This window comes from Cyprinus carpio, chromosome B8 (genome assembly GCF_018340385.1).
Source record: "Cyprinus carpio isolate SPL01 chromosome B8, ASM1834038v1, whole genome shotgun sequence".
NCBI classification, from domain to species: Eukaryota; Metazoa; Chordata; class Actinopteri; order Cypriniformes; family Cyprinidae; genus Cyprinus; species Cyprinus carpio.
In genome coordinates, this window is record NC_056604.1 from 17,522,875 (window position 1) to 17,547,639 (window position 24,765).

At 34.6% G+C, this 24,765-nt stretch overlaps 2 protein-coding genes across 4 annotated transcripts; both read right to left on the reverse strand.

Moving 5' to 3' along the window:
- Positions 1-239: 239 nt before the first annotated feature.
- LOC122138133 (glycine-rich cell wall structural protein 1.0-like) lies at positions 240-4,107 on the reverse strand. Its single transcript, XM_042729025.1, has 2 exons — positions 2,862-4,107; positions 240-937 (listed from the first exon to the last, which is right to left on the reverse strand). The coding sequence occupies exon 2, from the start codon at positions 924-926 to the stop codon at positions 378-380; it is 549 nt and encodes a 182-aa protein (XP_042584959.1). The 5' UTR covers positions 927-937; positions 2,862-4,107; the 3' UTR covers positions 240-377.
- A 182-nt stretch (positions 4,108-4,289) lies between these two features.
- On the reverse strand, positions 4,290-19,949 carry rassf2a (Ras association domain family member 2a). Of its 3 annotated transcripts, none has more exons than XM_019082910.2 (10): positions 19,708-19,949; positions 13,437-13,520; positions 12,581-12,656; positions 12,091-12,242; positions 10,429-10,535; positions 10,211-10,353; positions 9,974-10,127; positions 8,612-8,733; positions 8,316-8,413; positions 4,290-5,172 (listed from the first exon to the last, which is right to left on the reverse strand). In XM_019082910.2, exons 2-10 carry the CDS (start codon positions 13,487-13,489, stop codon positions 5,103-5,105), a joined length of 975 nt encoding a protein of 324 aa, XP_018938455.2. In that variant the 5' UTR covers positions 13,490-13,520; positions 19,708-19,949; the 3' UTR covers positions 4,290-5,102. The 3 variants fall into 3 exon arrangements, with proteins under 3 accessions (XP_018938455.2, XP_018938456.2, XP_018938454.2); XM_019082911.2 differs by lacking the exon at positions 19,708-19,949 and adding an exon at positions 15,764-15,997; XM_019082909.2 differs by lacking the exon at positions 19,708-19,949 and adding an exon at positions 15,760-15,997.
- Between the last annotated feature and the right edge of the window lie 4,816 nt (positions 19,950-24,765).

The window sequence follows — 24,765 nt, forward strand, 5'->3', positions numbered from 1 at the left end:
CCTGTAATTCATCATATATTTTAAATAATACAAATTTCATTATTCATATAAACTATATCATGAAAAAACTACATTATTAATTTATAAAAAGCAACAATCTGGAAAAAAAAAATCTAAAGGCTTCTGAGGCATGTGCTCATCATAACTCTCGCTTGCAGAGACAAAAAAACATTGGAAACAGTCGCCAGTCAAGCAAATGCAGCCTTGTTTTCTGCTGTCAATTTAACACAAAACTTGGGCAAAGATCATGCACAGAGTGCTGTTTAATTGCATTTAGTCCATGTCCCATATTTTTATTTTGTTAGATTATTTTTGTATTGAAAGAAGTGACAGATGCAAGAAGCCATGACCCATGCCAAGTGACCCATAAGTGGCCCTTATGACAGAAAGTACCCAAATAAGAATGACATCACGAGTCCAAAGACTGTCACACAGCTATAAATGGGTCCAGAACTGGCAGCATCTGTGTAATAATCCAAATCTGTCTCATTGTGTCCTTCATGTCCTTCGTGTCCATGCCCGTGTCCATGTCCGTGTCCGTGACCGTGGCCGTACCCATGGCCATGCCCATATCCCGCACCATAGCCTCCGTATCCTCCATACCCGTGCCCGTACCCATATCCAGGTCGGGCCAAGGAGCTCAAGCCGTGTCCGACCAGCATTCCCCCTAGAGCTCCGGCGGCGGCCGCCCCTGCTACCTTCCCAGTGCTGTGTCCCGAGGAGCCTCCGGTGTGGGCTGGTGGGGCATGGTAATGTCCACCACCTCCTCCCCAACCCGTGCGACCGGAGCTGCTGCCACCCCATCCTCCACCTCGGCCTCCTCCGCGCCCGAAGCCCCCGCCCCGACGCGACTGGACCACAGGAAATATCACCGTCAGGAGTAACAGGCAGTTCATCAACGACAAGATTTTATATTGGGAGAACATGCTGGAAGATGCTGTGAAAACACAAGGTCAGAGGTTGACTGAATCCATGTCCGGTAACAAAGACAGTGCATGCAAACTCTGTGAAAGCAAGAGCTAAACACAGTTTTAAAAAAACAATCCCAATGAGATCTGTCTGATTAGTGGTCACAGAGGACACAGCATCAGGAGAAATGATATAGAGAAAGCCAATAATGTCAAGAAAGAGAAATTAGAGCGGTCTTATTTTCTTAAATGTCTATAAGCTTTTATCTGAAAAAAAAAAGTAGGCTATTTATAATGTTTTCCTGTAAGAAAAAAGAACCTATTTTATATAACCCTAACCTAACCTAATTTTTGGTTATTGGCTAATTTTAAGCATAATTTTAATACATTTGAGAGACAATTCTGTTTCTAAAACGGAAAAAAATAATAATTGAAGATATATGCAAAACAGATCTTTTAAGAATGTTTGTGTAAACTTCCCCAACCCCAACAAAAAAAATAAATAAAGAACACAAACAATGTCCTTTAAAAAAAGAAAAAAAAAAAAAAACAGTTATTCAGAGGCCATAAAAATACAAAATCTATCTATATAAAATTTAGGAATTTTGTAATGTTTCTGAAAGTCTCTGCTCACAAAGACTGCAGGAACACTGTGAAACACAGTTACAATTAAACAACTATTGGTAACACTTTACAATAGGGTTCCTTTTGTTAATATTAGTTAACTACATTAGTTAACAAAACTAATAATGATAAAAAAACTTCTAAAGCATTTCTTAATTTTGATTCCAATATTTACTAATACATTATTAAAATCAAAAGTTGTGACTTAATGTTATTTAATAGACCTGCATGCTAACATGGACTAACAATGAACAGTTGTATTTTTATTAACTGGTGTTAACAAAGACTATTAAATATTGTAACAATTTATTTCTCATTGTTAATGTTAATTAATTATAGTAAGCAAATTGAACCTTATCGTATAGTGTTACTGAACTGTTTTCTATATAAAAATATTTTAAGATGTAATTTCTTCAAAAGTTTCTTGAGCACCAAATCAATATATAAAATGATTTCTGAAGGATCATGTGAAACTGAAGACTGAAAATCCAGCTTTGCATGACAGGAATAAATTACATTTTAAAATATATTCAAATAGAAAACAGTTTTATATTGTTTCTCAGCTTTAAAACAAACTATAATAATATTTCACAATATTAAGGTTATGTATTTTTGATTAAATAAATGCAGCCTTGGTGAGCAAAAAAAGATTTCTTTCAAAAAAAAATAAAAATATATATATATATATAAAATGTGTGTGTATTTTTTTTCCAATATGTATTTATTTATTTGGAAGGCAAGACAAAAATACTGATTAAGAACATTTTATATAAAGAAAATCTGTATTTAACATATTGTATATAGATCTCTATGTATATTATGATCAAGACTTGAGCAGTACATGATCTTTCCAGAATCTAGGCCGCCAGTCTGGCAGCTTTAGAAAGGTAATCTGGTACAATTGAGTGTCTGGTTGTCTCTTAAGAATATTCTCACCCCTGCAACATTCACTCAAATGCAGCACAAAGATGACGCTCATTCTTAAAATCATTCAATTATAAAGTAAACTTTATCACAAGGACACTATCACTCTAAGATGACCCTAAAATAATATAAACAGTGCTGGAATTTGAGTAAAAAGCAAATGTTTTACACCATTATCTTCATATTACATACAAGTATTAATTCTGCATCAACAGCCTTAGAAAATAGAAATAAACAGTAATACAACATTATAAAACGCACTGGTATGTAATTTTCCAGTATGAAGATATACTTTTCTTTAGAAAATTAATAAAATAATAATAAACTACTAATAATATTACATATTCTTATATAATACGGTTAAAGTTTAGTTTGTCCAAAAGAGTAGCCTATGCATTGACTTACATTGAATTGGTATGTGGATGAAATGTGTTTTGCAAGGTTCAGGATGACTGTCCAAGTGTTGTCCTCCTCTCTGGTCTGCTGAGCTTGAATGGATGAGAGTTTGAGGCAGAACTCACACAAGTACACGTACACAGCGGCATTAACCGACTGCTGCTCATCCTCTGATTGGTTGAATGAATGAACCTACGTCGGCTCGTCTCACCGGCACAGGATCAGAACAACACTCTAATCCATCAACAGGATTAAGACGGTCTGTGGATTTGACAAACGTCTTTAGGCCCAGGGGTCATACTGTGGGCTCGGTCATGTGGTGATTGTATCTCTCCATGAGCTCAGAGATGCTGGTTAGATAACCCATGAGACGACCTGCAGTCAAATCATGTGGAAGACTGATAGTTCTGACATTCACTCAGAGATTTTCTTTGCTGGTAGGTTGTGCATCAAAAATCTTGGCCAGTAAAAGAATAGCAATGGACCTTCACGTTTCCAGTATTCTTAAAAGCAGATGTCAATATAGTTGGGTTCTGAAGTGGTGAATGCGATCCAAAAAAAAAAAAAAAAAGTAGCATTTCTGAGTTTCCATAAGAGGAAAAAAATGATAGATTAGGAAAAGATGTCAAACTTGCCATCACTCGCTCAGCTGTTAGATATACCCACACAGCAGCGTTAACTAGTTTTCTGAAAAGTAATGCTAAGGTTATAATACATGAAATATAGTGTTACAAAGGTACATCAAAATAAAGAAAAAAACTTTGCTAGAACTGTGTAAAGACTATGAGAATACAAATGCAAAACAATATTAATTAGTGATCTTATACACATTTAGTCCTCTTGCTAAACTGCATACTACATAGTGTGCATAACCTCAGTTACGTTATAAACATAGGCCTATATCTAGCTATATATTGCAATGTTCACTCTAGATGTAATGCATACTAAGTTTGTATTTTACTAGATTTATAGTACATATTAGGCCTACGTGTAGGGCACACTGGATGTAGTTCATACTACCGTTGTGATGTAGACTATGTAGTGGGTATTATTATAACATTCTTTGATGAATAGAAAGTTCAAAAGAACAGCATTTCTTAGAATTAGAAATCTTTTAACATTATAAATGCATCACTTTTGATTCATGTAATGCATCCTTGCTGAATAAAATCAATTTCTTTCAAAACTATATCAATCTTACTGACCATAAGCAGTAAAAAAAAAAATTATATAATACTGTTTTTGTTATGCGTTTTAATAGTTACATGCGCACTGTCAAATAATAGTAATTATCCTCCATAATCTAACATATTAGCTTAATACTGATACACATGCTCAAACTAGTAACAGATATATCTGATAAGTGTAAATAAAACAGTTTTTTTTTTTTTTTTTTTTCTGATGATAACATTTTATTTAAATATAATTATCACCATATTCCCAGTTTTACAATCAGTATCATATAAACACAGGCCAGATGAAACATCAGAAGTATGACAACACAGAGGCCAGTCATAGGTGTGAATGAGAGTCTAAACGTTAAAAAATAAAATAAAAAATGAAGCTCTTTCTCAACTACAGCCATGCTGTCCTTCCTCTTCAGGTGCCCAAACATGCATACTAGTCATACTAACTCACGCACTCACTCAGACATCCCAAACAACATTCAGATATTCAGAGACTACAATCCCTTGTGCTGCTTCACTCCGTTTTCAATCATCCTTTAAATTCAGTCTTTGACTTCGCTTCCCACCATTCTGGAACAGAGATTTAATCACTGTCTAAAAAAGACGTTGGTCTAATGGAGTTGTAATCAGACAGTAATGGTTGGCTCAGACAGCATATATTCTCAATACATCCAACATTTAAAGTGATCAGTCAGTCGTCACCCTTTTTAATGGGTTAAACCAAACAAATAATACTAAAGTTGTAAGCATTTGTTACTTTGTGCTTGTCATTGCTCCTTTTTTTTGCTTGTTATTGTCAATTGCTCTTTCCAGTGATCACTGGATGATGAAATTCCCTGGTTTAATGGAAGAATGTGCTTTTATATTATTGTACCTGCATGTGTTTTCCTACAGCACCAGAGAAAATATACAAAGAATGTATATATAACAAGATGTACCATCCATCTTCACTGGTCAGCAAATATCAATGCATATTAGTGGTTAACAATCATTCAGGACAGACGTGACTGATGAAATTGTGTCTGGAAGTCCACTAATTGATATGAAGAGGGGAATGTGCTCGTCACATACAGGTGGAGCCTTCTGGTAAACACTGCAGCTGCTTCTCAATGATACACCGCAGATACTTGTATCTATTCAGAAAGAGATGCATGGATTATTAAAACACAGAAATGCACTGAAAATAAGTTTGACTAACTTTTAATGCATCATTGATTTGGAGGTCTCTTAGAAGTGAAACTAATATGTTTCCCTCCCTGCTGCCTTTGACATCCCAGCTTAGGATAGTCTCTAGTGAAGGGCTTGTGACTGTATGTCCTCTTGTGGTGCCATCAGCCAATAGTCATCAGCCATTAGCATTGTCATGACATCATCTTCTGTGGTGCTTGAGTCAGCAGTCACATGGCATTTAGGCTCAAAAGACATGAGCACTCATGAGCCACGATGAGCAACACACATTTCTAATCACAGATTTCTGTGTAAACTGAGCATTATTATATTTGTTTGTCTCTCTGTGCCCACATACTGTATTTTGATGCAGCTAAATTCTCAATAAAACTGTTTTCATTTATATATTTTACTGTTTCTGTTGTCAGAGAACAGAATTAATATGAAATAGTAATATGTCCACGCCCTCCTAAAACACCTCGTTTAAACTCGCTCCCACATGTCTACATCCAGGGGTTAAATTGGGATTTTATATGTGGATGGGCTCTATAGTGTCGGGCTAATATATATATATATATATATATATATATATATATATATATATATATATATATATATATATATATATATATATATATCAAATATGATTTATTCTGAAGCAATATTCTTATCAGTTTTATATACATACAGACATAAATCTGCGTTTTTTATTTTCCACTTTTATGGATTCCAATTAATCCAAGTGCATTTTTTACCTTTATAGAGGGCATTTTCAACCTCATTAATACTTCATCTTTCATTTCAAATTCTTACATTTAAACTATAAATTCAATTATAATAATGTGATTATTGTTATCTATGCATTATCAGATTAAATAATTGACACTGAAAAAATATAACTGCATTGAATAATGTAATTGTTTTAAGTATTTTTTTGGAATATACAAACAAGAACTGATGCTGGAAATGATACTTATAATTATATATAGTTTGTCAAGATTAAATTTGTCCCGTTTCATTTAATCTATTCATAGATATTGACACGTGCAAACAAGGGGAGTTGAGGACGCCGGCGTCTAGGTGCAGGTTAACAGGTTAAACTAAATTAAAATGCCAATAGGTGCCAGTAGTGAGCATTTAATGAGTGAGTCACTGAGTTGTTCATTCAAGCGATTCGTTCAAATGGCTGATTCATCAGATGTTTATGCATGGGTTAAAGAAACTTTCACTCCACCGATTCGCTCAGAACATAGAATCATTCAGCAATGAATCGGCTGATTGCTGTGAGATGCGCTGTATTTCCGCATAAAATGTAAGTGACCTAATATTATTGTATTTGCTTACTGAACTGTTTATTGAACTATTAAACAATCGTAATGGTGAAAACGCTGTGCGATGTTGCGTAACTAACTGTATTTTAAATATAAAAACATTTCATTTTGAATTTTTACCACAGCATGCTTACTTCTCTGGCATTAATGAAGCGTTAATGTCAAGCAACAGAGTCTATGTACCGGGACTCAGCTCCGGATGGCCCCGGCCCAATTTAAACCCTGTCTACGTCACGATGTAGAAAGATTTGCATAATGCGCCCAAATGTTCACGCAAAGAAAGAAGGCGTAACTTTAATTCTCGTTGTTGCCGCGGGTGCCCTGTAGCAGGGACGCTGTGTTTCGGAGTGAAATCGAAGCTACTTTGTTTGGCCTTCCAAAAGAGGACACAACTAGAAATCAGTGGTTAAGTTGTATTTATGTTTACACGGCGTGGCGCGATCCGCAACACAACGCAAAGCGTAAAACACAGTATAAGTGATTATAATCTGTAATTATGTCCCCACTGGATGCAACAAATGCCTATTTTGCAATGGGTTTTATCTCATTGAAAAGGGTACTTGGCATCACAGTATGTTAAGGGGTGTAACATTTCTGTCACAGGCTTGAGGTATTCGGCAAATCACAACACACTGGATAGCTGGCCAATCAGAGCACACCTCGCTTTTCAGACCAAAGAGCTTTGTTTTCAGAAAAGCATTTCACAAAAGAAAAACAATAAAGAAAAACAATAATTAACATTAAACCTCAAAAACAAACCGCACAAAACAAAATACACAAAAAAAAATACACAAAAAATAATGTTCTTTTTAGCAACATCATATGACCCCTTTAATATTTCATTAGTAAGAAAGTTTATGGAAAAACTAAAAAAATCAGATCTGGACATTGTATATTATGATACTGTAACTGTAACTAAATAAAAAAAAATATGCCTTCAATTTTCCAAAGTACAGTATTGTGTCTTTGTAGCTGACTTTGGCTGCATTTACACTGCAGGTCTTGATGCCCAAATCCGATTTTCTGACTATATCCGATTTTTTTGACGACTCGCTTACATCATCTTTTAAAAGTGACCCGTATCCGATTTTTGCATTTACACTATACAATGCTGAAACTACCAAACGTAGATGTTCTGACCCGGAAAAGGAAGTAAAACAGCACGAAATACAATGGATGCAGATGCAAATAAAATTATACAGTGTTTTGCTTTCCACAATATTTTGAAAAGTCAACAAAAAAAATCAGCAAAACATTGGTCTCGTACGGCGGAGAAAAAAAGAGGACTTAAAAGACATGAAACCTCCGCATTGCTCCACTGTGTGTATCCTTCGTCCTCCATCGCGCCTATAATAAGTCATGTGATCTCAGTTGGTGGTGTCCACCTGAGTTGACATCACTTTTTTAATGACGTACGACTCGCATTTACTGGGGAATATCCGATTCGTCTGCTTACATGGCACGCGCAAATGCACGTATCCGATTCATATCCAATTTATTACCACATATGAATGAGGCCTGAATCCGATCTGAGAAAATCGGAATCCATGCGTTTTTTTCCTGCTTACACGTTCACCGGTCATATCCGATCTATGCCACATGAGAGGAAAAAATTGGAATTGGGTCACTTGAACCATGCAGTGTAAATGGGGCCTTTGAGTCTTTCCACAGCATTTGCAAGTTTGACCAGCAGATGTCAGCATGTTGAAATTAATTAATTGATTCAAAGCTTCAGAAGCCATCATTTCTCCCATCTGCTCATGTAAGGTGGCTCATACCTGCTTCTCAGCTTCTGCACCTCCCTGTCCTCCTCTTCCTTCAGTTTGGTAATAAAACTCCGCAGAACAGGCATCTCAAATTTAATGTACTGCGCCACCTAGAGCAGTGGAGAGCAACTGCAGTAAGTTTTGTGAATTTCTTTGTGTGTTTCAGCATTACCAGCCTATAATGTAAAATTTCTAAGCAGATCAACCCTGCTTCACACACACACACACACACACACACACACACACACACACACACACACACACACACACACACACACACACACACACACACACACACACAGACTCACTTCATAGGGAATCTCCTCTCCCAGATCCTGCTCCATGAGAAAGATCTTGCAGACGTGCTCACATGGTCCCTGAAGTATTCTCACTACTAATGGGTAGTCCATACGCTTGAGCTGAACACGCTCTGAAACACATAACACATTTTGTACATATAGAACAAGATTTGAACATTTCATTACATTGTACAAATATATAAGGTAAATAAGGTGCAAAACTGGTCACTATCACGATACTAGTGTGCTGTGGGCAGCTGCCAAAGAGCTATACAAAAATCTTAACCACAGAGCAACTCTTTGGCAATTTCCCACAGCTAATTAAAATTTTCATATCCGTCATAGGATTTGAGGTATCATTCATATCTTAAGCACAAACATCAAGTTTAATACTAAAACTAATATATATATATATATATATATATATATATATATATATATATATATATATATATATATATATGTTTTTGAAGGAAGTCTTTCATGGTAACTAAAGTACCTTTTTTTTATATAAAAAAACAGCAATATTGTAAAATATTAATACAATTTTTAAAAAGTTTTCTTTAAAACAACAAAAACTAACTTATTCATTATTCTATGATAAATAAAAAAGTTCAAAAGAACATCATTTAATAAATAAAATAATTAAAATATAATATAACAAAAATAATAATTTATATGTATTTAATAAATACTGCATCCTTGCTGATCAACTATTAAACAACATTATATCTTATCAATCTTACCACAAAATATAATGATTAAAAAAAATATATTATTACAAGAAATATATAATTTAAAAAAATTATTTTACAAGAAATATTTAGAATTATTTCCAAATCATGCCATTGACTGATTAAATAATTCATTTTGTCTCCTCTTAAAATTTTCATTTCCATGTAATCTATATAAAGACAATTAAGTCAGCTCTTTAAAAATATATTTAAAAAGAAAAGTATAGTGTATTTTGAAAAAAAAATATGAAATAATTAAATTATTTCCAAATCATGCCACACTAAAGACTGGAGTAATTCAGCTCTTCCATGACAGAAATAAATTACATTTTCAAAAATATATTTAAAAAGAAAGAAGTTATTTTAAATTGTAATAATATTTCAAAATATTACGTTCACATTTTTTTATACTTAATCAAAAAAATGCACCCTTAGTGGGCATAACACACTTCTTAAAAAATATATATATATTCCAAACTTTTGGTAGCAGTATAATAGCTATAATTAGTGTATAATATTGATTCTAGCCTCCAATATAGTGTAAGTGCCATGTTGTTCTGTGTCCACTAGATGGCGATTCAGTATTTCACAGTAAAGTTTTTTATTAACTGGTAAATAAAAGCAGACAGGAGCTGACCTCCGCTGGCATGAACGAGGTAGAGGGCGAACTCATCTGGGCTGTTCTCGATCTTAAACTTATTCAGTAACACCCGCAGCACCTGTGGCGTGGTCATGCAGCTGTTGATCCGGACGTTAGTTACAGAACCATACGCAGGGGTGAACACAGCCGTCTGATTTAAAGAGAAAGAGGAACAAGAGATCACATGACTGATGCTCAAACAATCACACACACAAATGTTTCTTCTCAAGTTACCTTGTGGTTGTAGAAGTGACCGTTGATGGAAAATCTGTGCCTTCTGATTCGCCGCTGGTCGCTGGGAGACCGTCTCCTTCCCCGTCTCAGAACGCCAGCATCACTTTTGGTTCTAAGAAGCTGAGCGGAGAGGTCACACGCCTCTGCCGGGAGAAAGCAGAAGATGAGGAGGAAGAACAAGTCACAATTTCACATAATGTGTCTTTTTGAAGTCGGACCTTCTTCTTCTTCATGGTCTTGTGTTGTGCCATTGCTCGAGTGGTCCTCTGGGGGCGTCACTTCCAACTGAGGTGGAGTTTGAGGAGTCTGTTTCTGACCCTCCTGACTGGAAAACAATTAGAGAGGAACAGGAGAATTCTTCCAAAAATCTACCTTATATACTATACACTTTTATTTTATTTTTGCTCACAAAGGCTGCATTTATTAGATAAAAAATACAATACTGTATTAATATGACATGATCCTTCAGAAATCATTCTAATATGCAGATTTAATACTAATTTATTAACAATGATGAAAAAGTTGCTGCTTAATATTTTTGAGGAAACGATAGATTTATTTATTTATTAGGATTTTTTGATTGAGAGAAAGTTGAAAAACAACACTTATTTGAATTAGAAATCTGTTGTAACATTATAAATGTCTTTTTTGTCACTTTTGATTAATTTAATTCATCCTTCAAAAACCCAAATGCCAACAGACCTTAAAAAAGGTCAGTAAAGCAACATTTGACCTTGCAACTTTTCATGCTTTTCTGAGCAACATCAATACTGAATTCCTAGAATCACTCAAATGAATCCTATTATTTGTCCAAATGATGCCAAAACAATCAAAAAATTAATTCCAGTTGAAAGTTTCTGTCATGCATATGAACACATACTGGATGTGAAATCTAATGATTCTGGGAACCGCTTGTTAAGCTAACATAATAACATTCTGGCAGGTAAGTGCTCAGTTTCTCAGCTCTTTGGTTCTGTGTACTGAACCTCAGTAGGTGCTGAAAGCAATATTAGCATTGGAGCACTCAGATATAAATAGCTCTTTTGAAGTCACCATTTGGAACCATGAGGCAAAAATAGATGAGAAGAGATCAAAACCATAAAACGTTAGAAATGTGTGAAATATTTATATCACACACGTTCAAAACATTTCAGCTGGTGGAATGCCAAAAGCATGGTCATCACAAGGATAGAGTTGCTATGGCAACAAACAGGAAACAAAGCAGGCTCTCAGCTGCGTATGGTGTCAAGGTTACTTGAGTTTAAAGAACTGGGCTTATGACATATATCTTGATTTCTGTTATGATCATAATGTTTGAATGCTATGTTTGATAAGCTAAATAGGTACTAATCAAACACTGTTTTGTTTAATAAAGTGACATTTAATGGTTGAAAATTCTGTATTGGAAGAAAAAAAAACTTTTTTATCAGTCTTATATACACTATCTTTCAAAAGTTTGTGGTCAGTAAGATGTTTTCTAAAGAAATTAATAATCTTGTTCACATTTAATTGATCAAAAGTGACAGTTAAGACATTTATGTTACAGAAGATGTCATTTTCAAATAAATGAAACCAAATTATTAGAAACCAAATCTTTTATTTATAATATTTCATAATATTAAGCATACTATTTTTACTTTTTTTTAAAGGGTTGATGAGCATAAAAGATGTCTTTCAAAAACAAATCTCAAACTTTTAAATGGTAGTGTATATTAACATATTAATTATATATTAAAAACATCCTAAAAACAAGGTCTATTCAACATGAACTGATTTTGTCAGTGTGCGTTCTCTCTTCATCAGTAGCTCCTCAATACCGCATGTATAGAAAGTTAATGAGCTCATTTAAATATATTTGTGTGTTTGCTTCATTGTCTGACCTCTGGTTGTCAAGGTTACACCCTGAGTGCCAGGAGGTAGAGGAGGGAGGAGGTCTGATTCGCTCGTGGTCATCCTGCATCTGAAGCCTGATTGGTCGACGCAAACCCCATGAGATATTGAGAAGTCCTTCAATGATCAGCTCCTCCTCTTCCTGCAGGCACAATACATACAACACACACATATACTTATCCTTGAGTTTGTTACCTGACAAAAACAAGTGTTGATACAAAATGGACCGGAGTATTACTTTTAGAATAAATGAGGTTGATAAATAATAAATGTAGCATATCTAAATCTGTCAGTAATTTGGCACAGCCAGAGCACCTGAGCAAGCTGCATTTACAGACACAAAAGAAGCCCCCCCCCAACACAACCCCTCCAGTCGCAGACAGTTATTACTCCCCAGACAATAGTGAATAATTGAGAAAGCACAGAAGGGGTCAAACGCTACCCCACCTGCCACACAACTAGTGTAAAACTCGTTCTTACCTCTCTGTGGCGTAGCTGCAGGTTCTTTCCTTCATAGTAGAGATTGTAGGTCTTTAAATGAGAGAGAATGCTTCTCCTGAGAAAGAACAATTCATTTCATCTCATCTGCATTTAAAAAGTTGTGAACATTTACGTAATGGACTTGAGTGCTTATGTTAGTTAAAGTGCAACGTGAAAAATAAAAATTGAAAGAATAATTAATATATATTTATGGACATATAATAATAATAAATATTAGATAGAATTTTCTTATGCACACCAAGGCTGCATTTATTTAATAAAAAAAAATACAGTAAAAACTGTGATATTGTGAAATATTATTATGATTTAAAATAACTGTGTTCTGTTTGAATATATTTTAAAATGTAATTTAGTCCTGCGATGGCAAAGCTGAATTTTCAGCAGCTATTACTCCAATGACATTTTTTATGAATAAAATGACAAATGAATAACGAAAAGAAACAGGTACACCATTTAATATATATATATATATATATATATATATATATATATATATATATATATATATGTAAATTTTTTGCTCATCAAAAATAATTTTAATAATTAAATATTGTTTCAGTATTTATCTTGTTAGAGTATTTTATATCCATGTATTTTATGAGTGAGTAGCTTGTCACTTAATGTAAAGTCTTTCATGGTGACAAATAAAGGATTGATCTTCCTGTCTGGTTTTTAGTTTTCTGACTGTACAGTATGGCATGTGAACATATTATTACAAGACTTTCAGAGCTAGCAGGAAGAAAAAAATGCAAACATTTCTCTTGTTCAGTTGTTTTAACATCCCAATCACCGGATGATTTTAACACTCATGAGCTGGTGTAAGATTTATACTCACTTGCTGATGAATTTGTTCTCTCCAACCCGCACTCCGTCATTCCTGTCATCCATTTTATCCCAGCCACGACTGCATGGAAGGATTCTGGAGAGACGGAGACAGAGGAACAGGGAGGAGAAACAGAAAGAGAGAGAGAATGTTTCTGCTTCTTGTTTTAACATCAAAGAATTAACTCTTCGGTATCTAGGTCAGCGCATGAGGAATGTAAGAGAACAACGAACCTTTAAAACAAACAAAGTAAAGTATGCATATCTCACACTGACTAACTCATGTATTTTTGATATCTCTTGACAAGAGACTGATGCTCTGTTCTATATCACATCTGCAATTCACAGCTGAAAGTAAACTATTTATGAGAATGTGACCAGAATAGACATGGAGCACATACTGGAATGAATGAGAGGATTGAAACAGACAAAAACAGTTCATCAACATATTTAAAGACCCCAGGAAATCACAGTTCAACTTTGTTTTAACTTTGAGTTCACCTATAGTATAAAGTAAACTTTGAGTTCACCTATAGGATAAAGTAGTATACAGTAAAAAATCAAACACATTACAAAATCTTACCCACCCCAAAATTTTGAACAGTAGTGTATGCTAATGTACTCCTAAAAATCACTTTTAGCAGATATTTGCATTTAAATTGATATGGAAAAGTGAAACCATGATAAAATACTCATGTTGCACTGTGCAGATTTTTGTCCAATCATGGTCTCTAAACAGAGAATGTCCCGCCTCCCAAACTTGACCACGCTTTTAACATTTAAACTGGTAAAAGATGTTCAATCATAATGATGATTGATATATTTACGTTTTTAGGAATGCCATTGATTGAAATACAATCAGTGCTGTAGGATAATACAGTACTGTCCCTTGTGTTTCATTACAGATGAAACTAGAGAAACCAGAGACGGAAGAAACTTTCAATATCATGCCATTCATCCATACGCATCATCAGTCAACAGAAATGCTCATACAAGAACAAAAAAACATGAGTGATAAATCCTTCATCAGTCTGAATTATTCAGTTGTATATTTTGGTAACACTTTATTTTAAGGTGTCCTTGTTACATGTTATATGTGCTTACTATTATAATAACAATAAATTATGCATAATTACATGCAAGTAACCTGAATCCAAAATCTAACCATATTGTAAGTGCATGTAGTTAATTAATATTACTCAGTACTTACATACAGTATATAATTACACTGTAACAAGGACACCTTAAAATAAAGTAACCTACATTTTTCAATGAACATTAATTTCAATGAAAAATGTGTAACATCAATTTCAATGATGAAGGATACACTTAACTATATGACCGACTCTAAAGCACAATGGTTGACACATATACTCCTGTTTGGAGGTTCCCCTGGCACAACACAAACTGCTCTACTTAAGGCTTCCTTCCTCACCAGCTGGAAAGGCTTTAAAGAAGCTTCCGGAGACAGGGACAGGTGCAGGACAACAGGGGCACTGTTACCCCGCTGTTACAACTACTCAAGATCTCGGACTACGTGCTGTTGCTGTTTTATTGTGTCTTCTTTAAAACATTTATACAACTGTCATGCCAACTAAACTAAAATAAATTTAGTTAACTAACTTCAATAAACAAGCTTTTTTAAAGATACATGTTCACACTAAACCTAATGCTAAAGGAACTGAAATTGAGGAAATAGCAGTGGCCATCTGTGGTTTCACAACTTTGTACAAGCATGTTAAAGGAACAGTTCACCCAAAAACCATAATATAAATTCACCCTTATATTGTTTCAAACCTGTTCTGTGGAACACTAAAGAAGATATTCTGAAGAATGCTGGCAATTAAACCATTTTGTTTCCCACTGACTTCCATTATATAGACAAAAAAAAAAAAATACAATGGAAGTCAATGGGATAAGAAACAGTTTGATTTCAAACATTCTTTAAACTATATATATATATTGTATGTGTGTGTGTTTGTATCACAGTAGAAAGAAATGCATAGAAGTTAGACATGAGGGTGAGTGGATAATGAGAGAATGTTCATTTGTGAATCAACTATCCCTTTAAACACAGAAAAAAACCAACCCAACATTCATGTGTCCTCTGTATTACATGATAAAATGACATACAAGTTACTTAAAACACAACCTTCCTGCATTTACTCCTCTTCATCTGAAATACTATAAACCAGCATATTTGAAATGTCACAAGACACTGATTTAAATCCTGACATTTTCAAAAGCTTGAACAGTAGTACTTCCCATTTACTGTCTCACTTTGTCATAGGATTTCCTGAACTTGATATAAGAAGATTTAACTGAACGCACATTACCTACTTTCTTTTGCAAACAGCTCAGCTGAAGGTCTGATGGTCTTTAAACGCTAAACCAGTGCTGAACCCATGTGACACACAGCTTCGCTCTCCTAAACTCTTCCTCTGATTTGCACAGCCGAAACTGACATGAGGCTTCAGACTTCCCCAATGGTGGTTTCACTGCCTCCTCCTCCTTCTCCTCCCTTTATCTCTGTGTCAGTCTCTCTCAAGTTCACTAATGTCTTTATGCCATTAATTATACACCAATAAAAGATATGACCTTTATGAGCATTTAGTATCACTTTAGGAGAACTACTTAGTGTACGCATGTAACACACACACACAAATACACACAAACAGAGCACAGGTGTCCTACTGAGACCCCAAATGGTAGATGTAATGGCCTCATTCAGTCCCTGACAAAACACCTACATGATTATCCTTTCACAAGATCATTATCCCGCGAGCAAACAATAGGGTCTCTCTCTTGTATGGGTTTGTATTCTTATCAACACCACCATCTCCTGACCCAGAGCGTACAGTTAAGTATGTGTAGCTGTTAGAGCTTGTGTGTGTGTGTGTGTGTGTGTGTGTGTGTGTGTGTGTGTGTGTGGCTACTCCCACATCTTGCATACACACCACTCGCTGCGCTCAATCAGAAGATGATGAAATATTCAATACCAATCGACCCAGAGCAGCTTATTCTGACATTAATATTTCATATCCCAAATATAGTCCTGCCAGAACTACAGAAGAGCTATTAGTCTCTGATACACATCCAAAAGTCATTGCCAGCAGATAATAGGCATCAGATGACAGGTGTTGATTAGATTATAGATGCATGATATATCGGTGCCAAATCTGAATCAGCCAATATTGTGCATGCTTATTTCCTCAAAGTCGATATTTAAAAACACTAATCATTTAATAACACTGTTATTATCTTTAGCAAATCTCTAAATGAATACACAGTTTTCATACTTCAAAATGTTGTGATAAAGTAGTAAAGTAAGATAGAATATTTAGTTGTAGCATATAAAATGATTTGTTTTTGGTTTTCATTAAAACAATTTTGTAATATTTAAGAATTTATATGTTGGGTTTGTTGGATTTTTTTAAATAAATTGATGAATTCAGCTTTGACATCACATTTAAAATATATAAAATACAAAACTGTCAGTTTATTAAACCTTTATTTTAATGTTTTACTTGCTATAATAGTCCACAATATTACTGTTTTTATTGTATTTTTTGTATTCTTACAAACACCAAAATAGTATACAGTACTACACATACTGGCCATGAAGTAAATCCAAGACATGCTGAAAAAGGAAAAAGGAAATTGAGAGAAAAAAAAACATTTCACAATCTTATCTGAACTCTTTCCTATACTTTTAATCCCTCCTTTATTCAAGCTCTTCAGTTAGACGTTGGTTAGGAAAATATAGATAAAGAAAAAACCACCAGTGTTCCATGCAACATGACCCCACTTCAGTCTGTGAAATGCAAAAGCTATTTTTTTCATGCCTTTCACTGGAACAGCCATCAAACTACTTGATCACCATGTATCATGAGCCATGTACTTTTCCACGCTTATGCAACTGTGCACTCTAGCATTAAATGTGTCAGGGGAGTCAATGAAAAATGAATGAAAAAGAGAATGAGAACTATTTTTACACTGTTTTGGGCTCATGCGACTATCAAATCTGCTGGTTCTCTTAAAGATCAACTTTGCATCTATAAAAGTACCTAATTATGAATAATTACATGTTTGTTGAACACAGACAGTCTGGTGGCTTGGCACATGTGTTTCAGTGCTGGGAAGACTGTGGAAGTGGGACAGACATGATGGAAGCGGTGGTTTATCCTGCTTCTGCATCCAAAACTAACCAACTCTGGACATTTTCTTTTTTGCATGTTTGCATGTTACTCTTCAAGTAATAAATTATATCATGTTTATTCATGCTCTTGTTTGCAATGACCTGAAAACAACCACGGCCACCTTTCCATCCATTTTCTTCCTTCCCATGGCTTGGAAGTACCCCCTTGTTGTCCAGTTCCAAAGCAACTGCTCATACCCTCGGTCTTTAAGATCCAGGCCAAGATCTCTGCTTAATGTTTCCTGGCCTACATCCATTCCCTCACCTCCCCCAACCAGCATCTCCTCACAAACACTATTGCTCGGCTTTTGTTAAATTGCCACGGCAACCTGGAAAACACTTGCGAATCAACAACAAGCTTCATCTAACAATGCAGAAAGTCACACGTCTGCTCCCTCTTCCTTTTCTTCTTCCTTCCCTTCGCTCATGTGTTTAGCAGCTTGCACCGCTGCAGTTGTTAAAGTGTTTACTGATGGCTGCTGCTGTGAAACTCTCATGAGTTATGAAGTATGACAAAGAAGACAAAACACAGCTACTTCCAAATCTGCAGCATGGAAAATGTGACGCCCACATCTGACTGAGATTCTAACTTGCAACTGAGAGACTAAGGCTAGTCTGGAAATGAGTAACTTATTTGAAACACTGAAAGAATCTACATTTATCAAAACAAATGATTTCTATATAGATGCAGCTGTTTCAAAATGAAGAGAATAAATCTCATTTTTTCCCCCATGAATCTCATGTTTAAACTCTCTGAATATGTTTCCCTGACTCACTCACGCTCAAACGTGTCACAGGCACCGCCTGAAGGTGTGCGGATCACTGTTAAAGGGATAGTTCACCCAAAAATGAAAATCTGTTAGCATTTAGTCACCTTCATGTAATTGAAGATTTGCAGGAACTGCATCATTTGTAGGCACTTACAAGCACTCTTGTGGTTTTATACAACAATTAGCCTCAGACTCCCAGTCGTCAAATCTGATTGGTCCAACAGTGCTCCAGGACTGCTGATATTTACAACAGTACAACAGCAGTGAGACATTTCACTATTTGTTTCATATCACTCTGCTTGTCTGTTTTCTTGTTGACTCACAAAGTTTGATGCTTCGGCCTCTTTTAGAAGTATTTTCATTGGCAACAAAGAAATGAAATAACTATCCAAATTCAGTCTGAATCACAAGTCATCACACTCGCAATGGTGCTGTTGATCTAAATATCAGCTGTTATTACCTGACCACAACACAAATTATCCACCACCTAAAAGAAATATAAAAAATAATTTATTATTTATTTTAAAGAAATATCTAATGTATGCTAATCAAGTAAAAAATACTGTAAAGACAATAAAAGTGTGAAATAATATTACAATTTAAAATAGCTTAACTGTTTTCTATTTAACATATTTAAAGTACAATTTATTCCTGTGATGGCAAAGCTAAATTTTCAGCAGCCTTTAGTGTCACATGATCCTTCAGCAATCATTCTAATATGTGAAAATAGTTGTGCTGCCTAAAGGAAGTGTAGAATCATTTGTGGCATGTCTTTACTGTGATTTTAGATCAATTTAATGTGTCTGTCATGAACAAAAGTATATGTTAATATGCTTTTAATGTTCATAAAAAAGATGCATGAACTTCTCCTTTTGTGTTCCACAGAAGAAAGTAAGTCATACTGGTTTGGAACAACATGTGCATAAACAGAAAAAGAATTTATATTTCTGGGTGAACTATTCTGGATAAACCAGACTGGTTATGTAATCTAGCCAATATAATGCCAAACGAGTCATTTGAGCCCATAGTTATACTTTCCCATTGCTAACGCAGATATCTCACAGGGGACATAAACAGCTCTACATGTTAAACACTGTGGCATATTCTCTTGACAAGAGTCCACAGATGCTATTGTAATCTGAAGCCTGTATATTACATTACACTTCCAGTAGACATTCTTAATGAATTTCAATACACAACTGGTCATCTTACACGTTATGATACAAAGTTGCAAACACATGCCAGCTAAGCATCCAAGTCTGAACAAGTCGTGAGTAACAAACAACATGTATGAAAACATGCACGCAAGCACCCACCCCTCTCTTGTGGATCTCTGCTCTCCAGATGCCCAGAGTCACGATGATCAGATCAGATTCTTAATCTTATCTGTGCTTTGACGTCTCCAGACGACATTAAACTGAACAAATCTAGCATCCGCGATGCTACGAACCGATCCAACGCTTTACTCACTCCAACTCAAACCACGCTTCTGCGCTCGCATCGGGAACAATCGCAGTTTGAGGAGGAGGAATACCCCATCTGCTGTTACAGACCTCAGATAACGCAGCAGCCAATCAGCGCGCGCGCGGACGCCCCTTTGTTCGCGCTGGACAACATATGCGTTCAGCGGGGAATCCCCAACAATAGCCCGCTGAAGTATAGGGACATAGTGAATTAAAGCACTGGGCACAGTTTCTCCCGTTTAATCCTCATCGGTAACATTTGGGACACAAATGTACAAAAAGACACAAACGCCTCTAAAAATAGTTATTTTACACAGTTGTGAACTATAAATAAACGTAATGTACAGATTGTTTAGAATATGTGAACACTTTTACATAGCTGCTGTATTAACAGAAAATAAAAAGTCACATGACCAGAAGTGTTTAAATTCAAAGATGATGGCTAGGGTTGGGTCTCGAATCGATTCAGATGTCCCGATTCGATTCGATTCTGATTCGCAAGCTCTCGATTCGATCAGATTCGATTCTCGATTTTTTTGTTTCAGTGAATATGGTTTTAATACAAATGCTAGTGATGTTTCTAAAAAACGAACAGTAAACATTAGTTTACAAATGGTAAATTAATAAAAAGAAATTAAGAGCCACAGATCTGTATATTAAACATATTCTTTTTTCTTTCTTTTTTTTTGTACAGGGTCAAAACAATTATTTTTTAAAAACAATAATATGGCCTATAAAATGTTTTTCTTAATTTTTCTGGTACCAGAAAGATCGATTCACGTCATTAAAAAAATAAATAAATTATATATATATATATATATATATATATATATATATATATATATATATATATATATATATATATATATATATATATATATTATTTCTTAATACATAGGTTGTAAGCTACACATAATATTGTCATAATAATATTATTATATGGTTAATGCTTCTTACTTTAAAAACTATTAAATTGTTATTAATGTAGGCCTCTTAAAATTGTAGGACGTCTCATTTGTTAACATTAATTAATGCATTAACTACATGAGCTGTAAACAATACATTTGCATAGCATTTTTAACCTTTCTTAAAATGTAATAACCTACTAAAATGATCATGATTATGTTCACATGGCGTAATAACAACATGATCTTAAAAATGTATTGGTAAACGTTAAGATTAACTAATATTATAGATGCTGTAAAAGGTGTTAATTGTTAGCTAATGTAACTAATTAAGTAATGTTAACAAATTAAAACTTAGCCTAAAGTGTAACAGATCAGATCATATATAGGCAGTTCAGTGAGTAAGAACACATTTGCTCTCTCTGTGGAAATTTTGGGTAAGTGACACTGAGGCTGAGGATTAGATCATCACGGGTCGTCATGGGTCAGAAGATGAGCAATTCTGAGCTGGGAAACACTGCTATTGTTTTAATCTCTTGTAATCTGCTACCAGCTATGATCTAGCCATCTGTCGGGAGCACAGTTAAAGGGTTCATACAGTAAAAGCAGCAAGAGTTTAGGGGGCTCAGAATTAAAAAGAACTACTAGTACAACGTAAAAAGTACAATATACTTTGTTCATTTCTAAACATAATAAGGACCCACCATTCAGAATATGGGACCACAAAGAAAAGACCTGCTGTTCTTGACAGAATCTCCTCACTTTCTTCTCTCTGAGCCCCCTATAACTGCATCTATTAATTGAGTCTGGTTGAGTTGTGTGTGCTTAATCACGTTAACTCAGACGGTTACGGTCAACACACACACACACACACACACACACACACACACACACACACACACATGGTTGATGGGAGAAATCAGAGGTGAAGAACTGGCATGTGTAACCTGATATATCTAATGAGTTTACCAGAGCAGACAGAAAAGAGTCCAACATTTTAATGTCACTTAACATAGCAACTAGATCATAATTCTGAAAAAAAAAGAGCCTTTCATGCCGACAATTCATTTGAAATGTGAATTTTTTCCCCTCTCATACACCTAACTGTCTGATCCTGGAAACAGTCAAGGATGCAGGAATAGACAACTTGATGTAAATTGTAAATCATTATAATAATTATTTATAAAATGTTAAATAATAATAATAATAATAATAATAATAATAATAATAATAAGTAACAATAAAATAAAATAAGTAATAATACTGTTTTGTTGCAGGGAACCTTGATGCACACACAAACACACATACAAAGAGACAAGAGACATTATGATTTGCTCAGAAACATCTTATTAAATGTCTTTAGGAACATAGAATAAAACAATTTCTGCTGTTTCTACTAACAGGAGCTGCAATGGCTGGTCCAAGAATATAGCACATTCTGCACTCAATATATATATATATATATTCATATATTTATAATAGTTGCAATGCATTGCACTTTCTACATTTGTACTACTTTTAACATGAACAGGAAGTAATGTTAGAAAAATACAATTCTCTCTGAGCCCCCTATGACTGCAGGGGGTCTAATTAATTGAGTCTGGTTGAGTTGTGTGTGCTTAATCACGTTAACTCACTGGTTACGGTCAAACACACACACCACACACACACACACACACACACACACACACACACACATGCTAGATGGGAAAAATCAGAGGTGAAGAACTGGCATGTGTAACCTGATATATCTAATGAGTTTACCAGAGCAGACAGAAAAGAGTCCAACATTTTAATGTCACTTAACATAGCAACTAGATCATAATTCTGAAAAAAAAAGAGCCTTTCATGCCGACAATTCATTTGAAATGTGATTTTCCCCCCCCCTCATCATACACCTAACTGTCTGATCCTGGAAACAGTCAATAATACTGATAAAAAAAAAAAACAAAAAAATACAATAATAAAAAAAATAAAAAAAAAAAAAACAATAAAAATAAAAACAATAAAAATTAGTTGTAATATTGCTGTACAATAAGTAAAATAAAATAAAAATAAGTAATAATACTGTTTTGTTGCAGGGAACCTTGATGCACACACTAACACACATACAAAGAGACAAGAGACATTATGATTTGCTCAGAAACATCTTATTAAATGTCTTTAGGAACATAGAATAAAACAATTTCTGCTGTTTCTACTAACAGGAGCTGCAATGGCTGGGTCCAAGAATATAGCACATTCTGCACTCAATATATATATATTCATATATTTATAATAGTTGCAATGCATTGCACTTTCTACATTTGTACTACTTTTAACATGAACAGGAAGTAATGTTAGAAAAATACAATATGAAAACATCCAGGTTAACAAATATATTCAATAAAACTACAGATAAAAAAAAAAGACAACAAAAAAAAAAGAGAATTTATTTTACTCTTAAATAAAAAAAGTAACAAATTGGTGCGCTTTGCAGCATGATGATTTAAGATAAGCGTTTTTCTAACACCTTTTTTGTCTGTAAAAACCCAAAATGGTGCACAAAAAAAAAACAATAAAAACATATTACAATTCAGAGAAACTAAGTGTATTCTTCAGATATACCCCCTTCAAAATAACTGAAGGTTTTTTTTTTTAATCACATGCCACCATGTTATTAAGACCCATCACAACCTTTAAATCTCAGCAGATACTGAGATTTAGCACAACAGTGTGTATTTCCAAAATGTTCTCATATTAAAAACCATATGTGGCATCAATAAATGTTTAAGTGTTAATTACCAAAGACACGTGTTAAAAATCCTTTTGAAATCATCATTTGCTATATATTTTGACAAATATTTATTCACATCACTGCCATATAAACACTGAAATGATTGACAAGACAAATAAACACCACAGGATGTGAAAGGTCTTCATAAGATGTCATATTCTGTTTCAAATAACATTTCAATAAACTATTCAAGGACAAAAGTTTAGGAGATGAGGACTGACACCACTGCAAGCACTATCGGTGTGAATGGGATTGGATTTAGAGGCAAACTTCACACACTTTCTCAGATGCATTTACTTTGGATTCACAGACAATCATCACACCACACTTCTGAGTGCTGAATGTTTTATAATACGATTATTCTAGGAACAAAAAGTGCTATAGTAATGGATTCTTTACAACATAAGATTTGAACTGTAGATCTTATTCGACTCAATTACTGCAGCACTCTGTTCCAAGTGTTCACTAAACAGTAAGTAAATCAGTATTGCCTTGTATACACACAGCACTCAGATCTGGCTTTAAGGTCCCAAATACTGTCACCTCAACATTCCCAAACACATCAGCGATGTGTTCTTTCCTGCTATAATGCACAGAACATTTTGAAAAATGTGTAAATAAGGCTGAAAACAAAGTAACAGTTGTAACATTCGGTTACCAAGTGAAATGGTCCGTGCATAATTAGGGTTTTCTGTTCAAAACAAATCAAAGAAACCAACATCAGGCTGTATTACAGGTCAGCTAGAAAGAGAGAAAGAGAGAGAAACCTCTCAAACATGTTAGTTGGAATGACTCACAGAGGAAGCACCAGTTATGTTGTAAATATCAAGACTGTGGTAATATTAAACTGCAATTTCTCTTTACACAATGCTGACAGCATATCAAATCAAACCTTAGAGTGCAGAGCTGCATCTCCCATTTCCTGCTTACAGGCAGCAAAGGATTTGCACAAAGATAGTAGATGTAGTACATATAAATAAATAAATTACAAGTCAACAAAAGAAACTCTAAGTCTGAAGTGGATACAGTACGAGCTTCAAATAAAGATACAACCATCAGATGGAGCTCTAAGTGAGATTATCACAGAGGTGAAAGCACAACAGCACACTATTAAATCATGAAAGTCAATGAAGTGTGCATTCCATTACACAAACACAAACTGATAGTGTACATTTAAAAATGCTTTGATGTTACTGTCAAGATTATAGAATGTCTGTAAACCAGAAATGA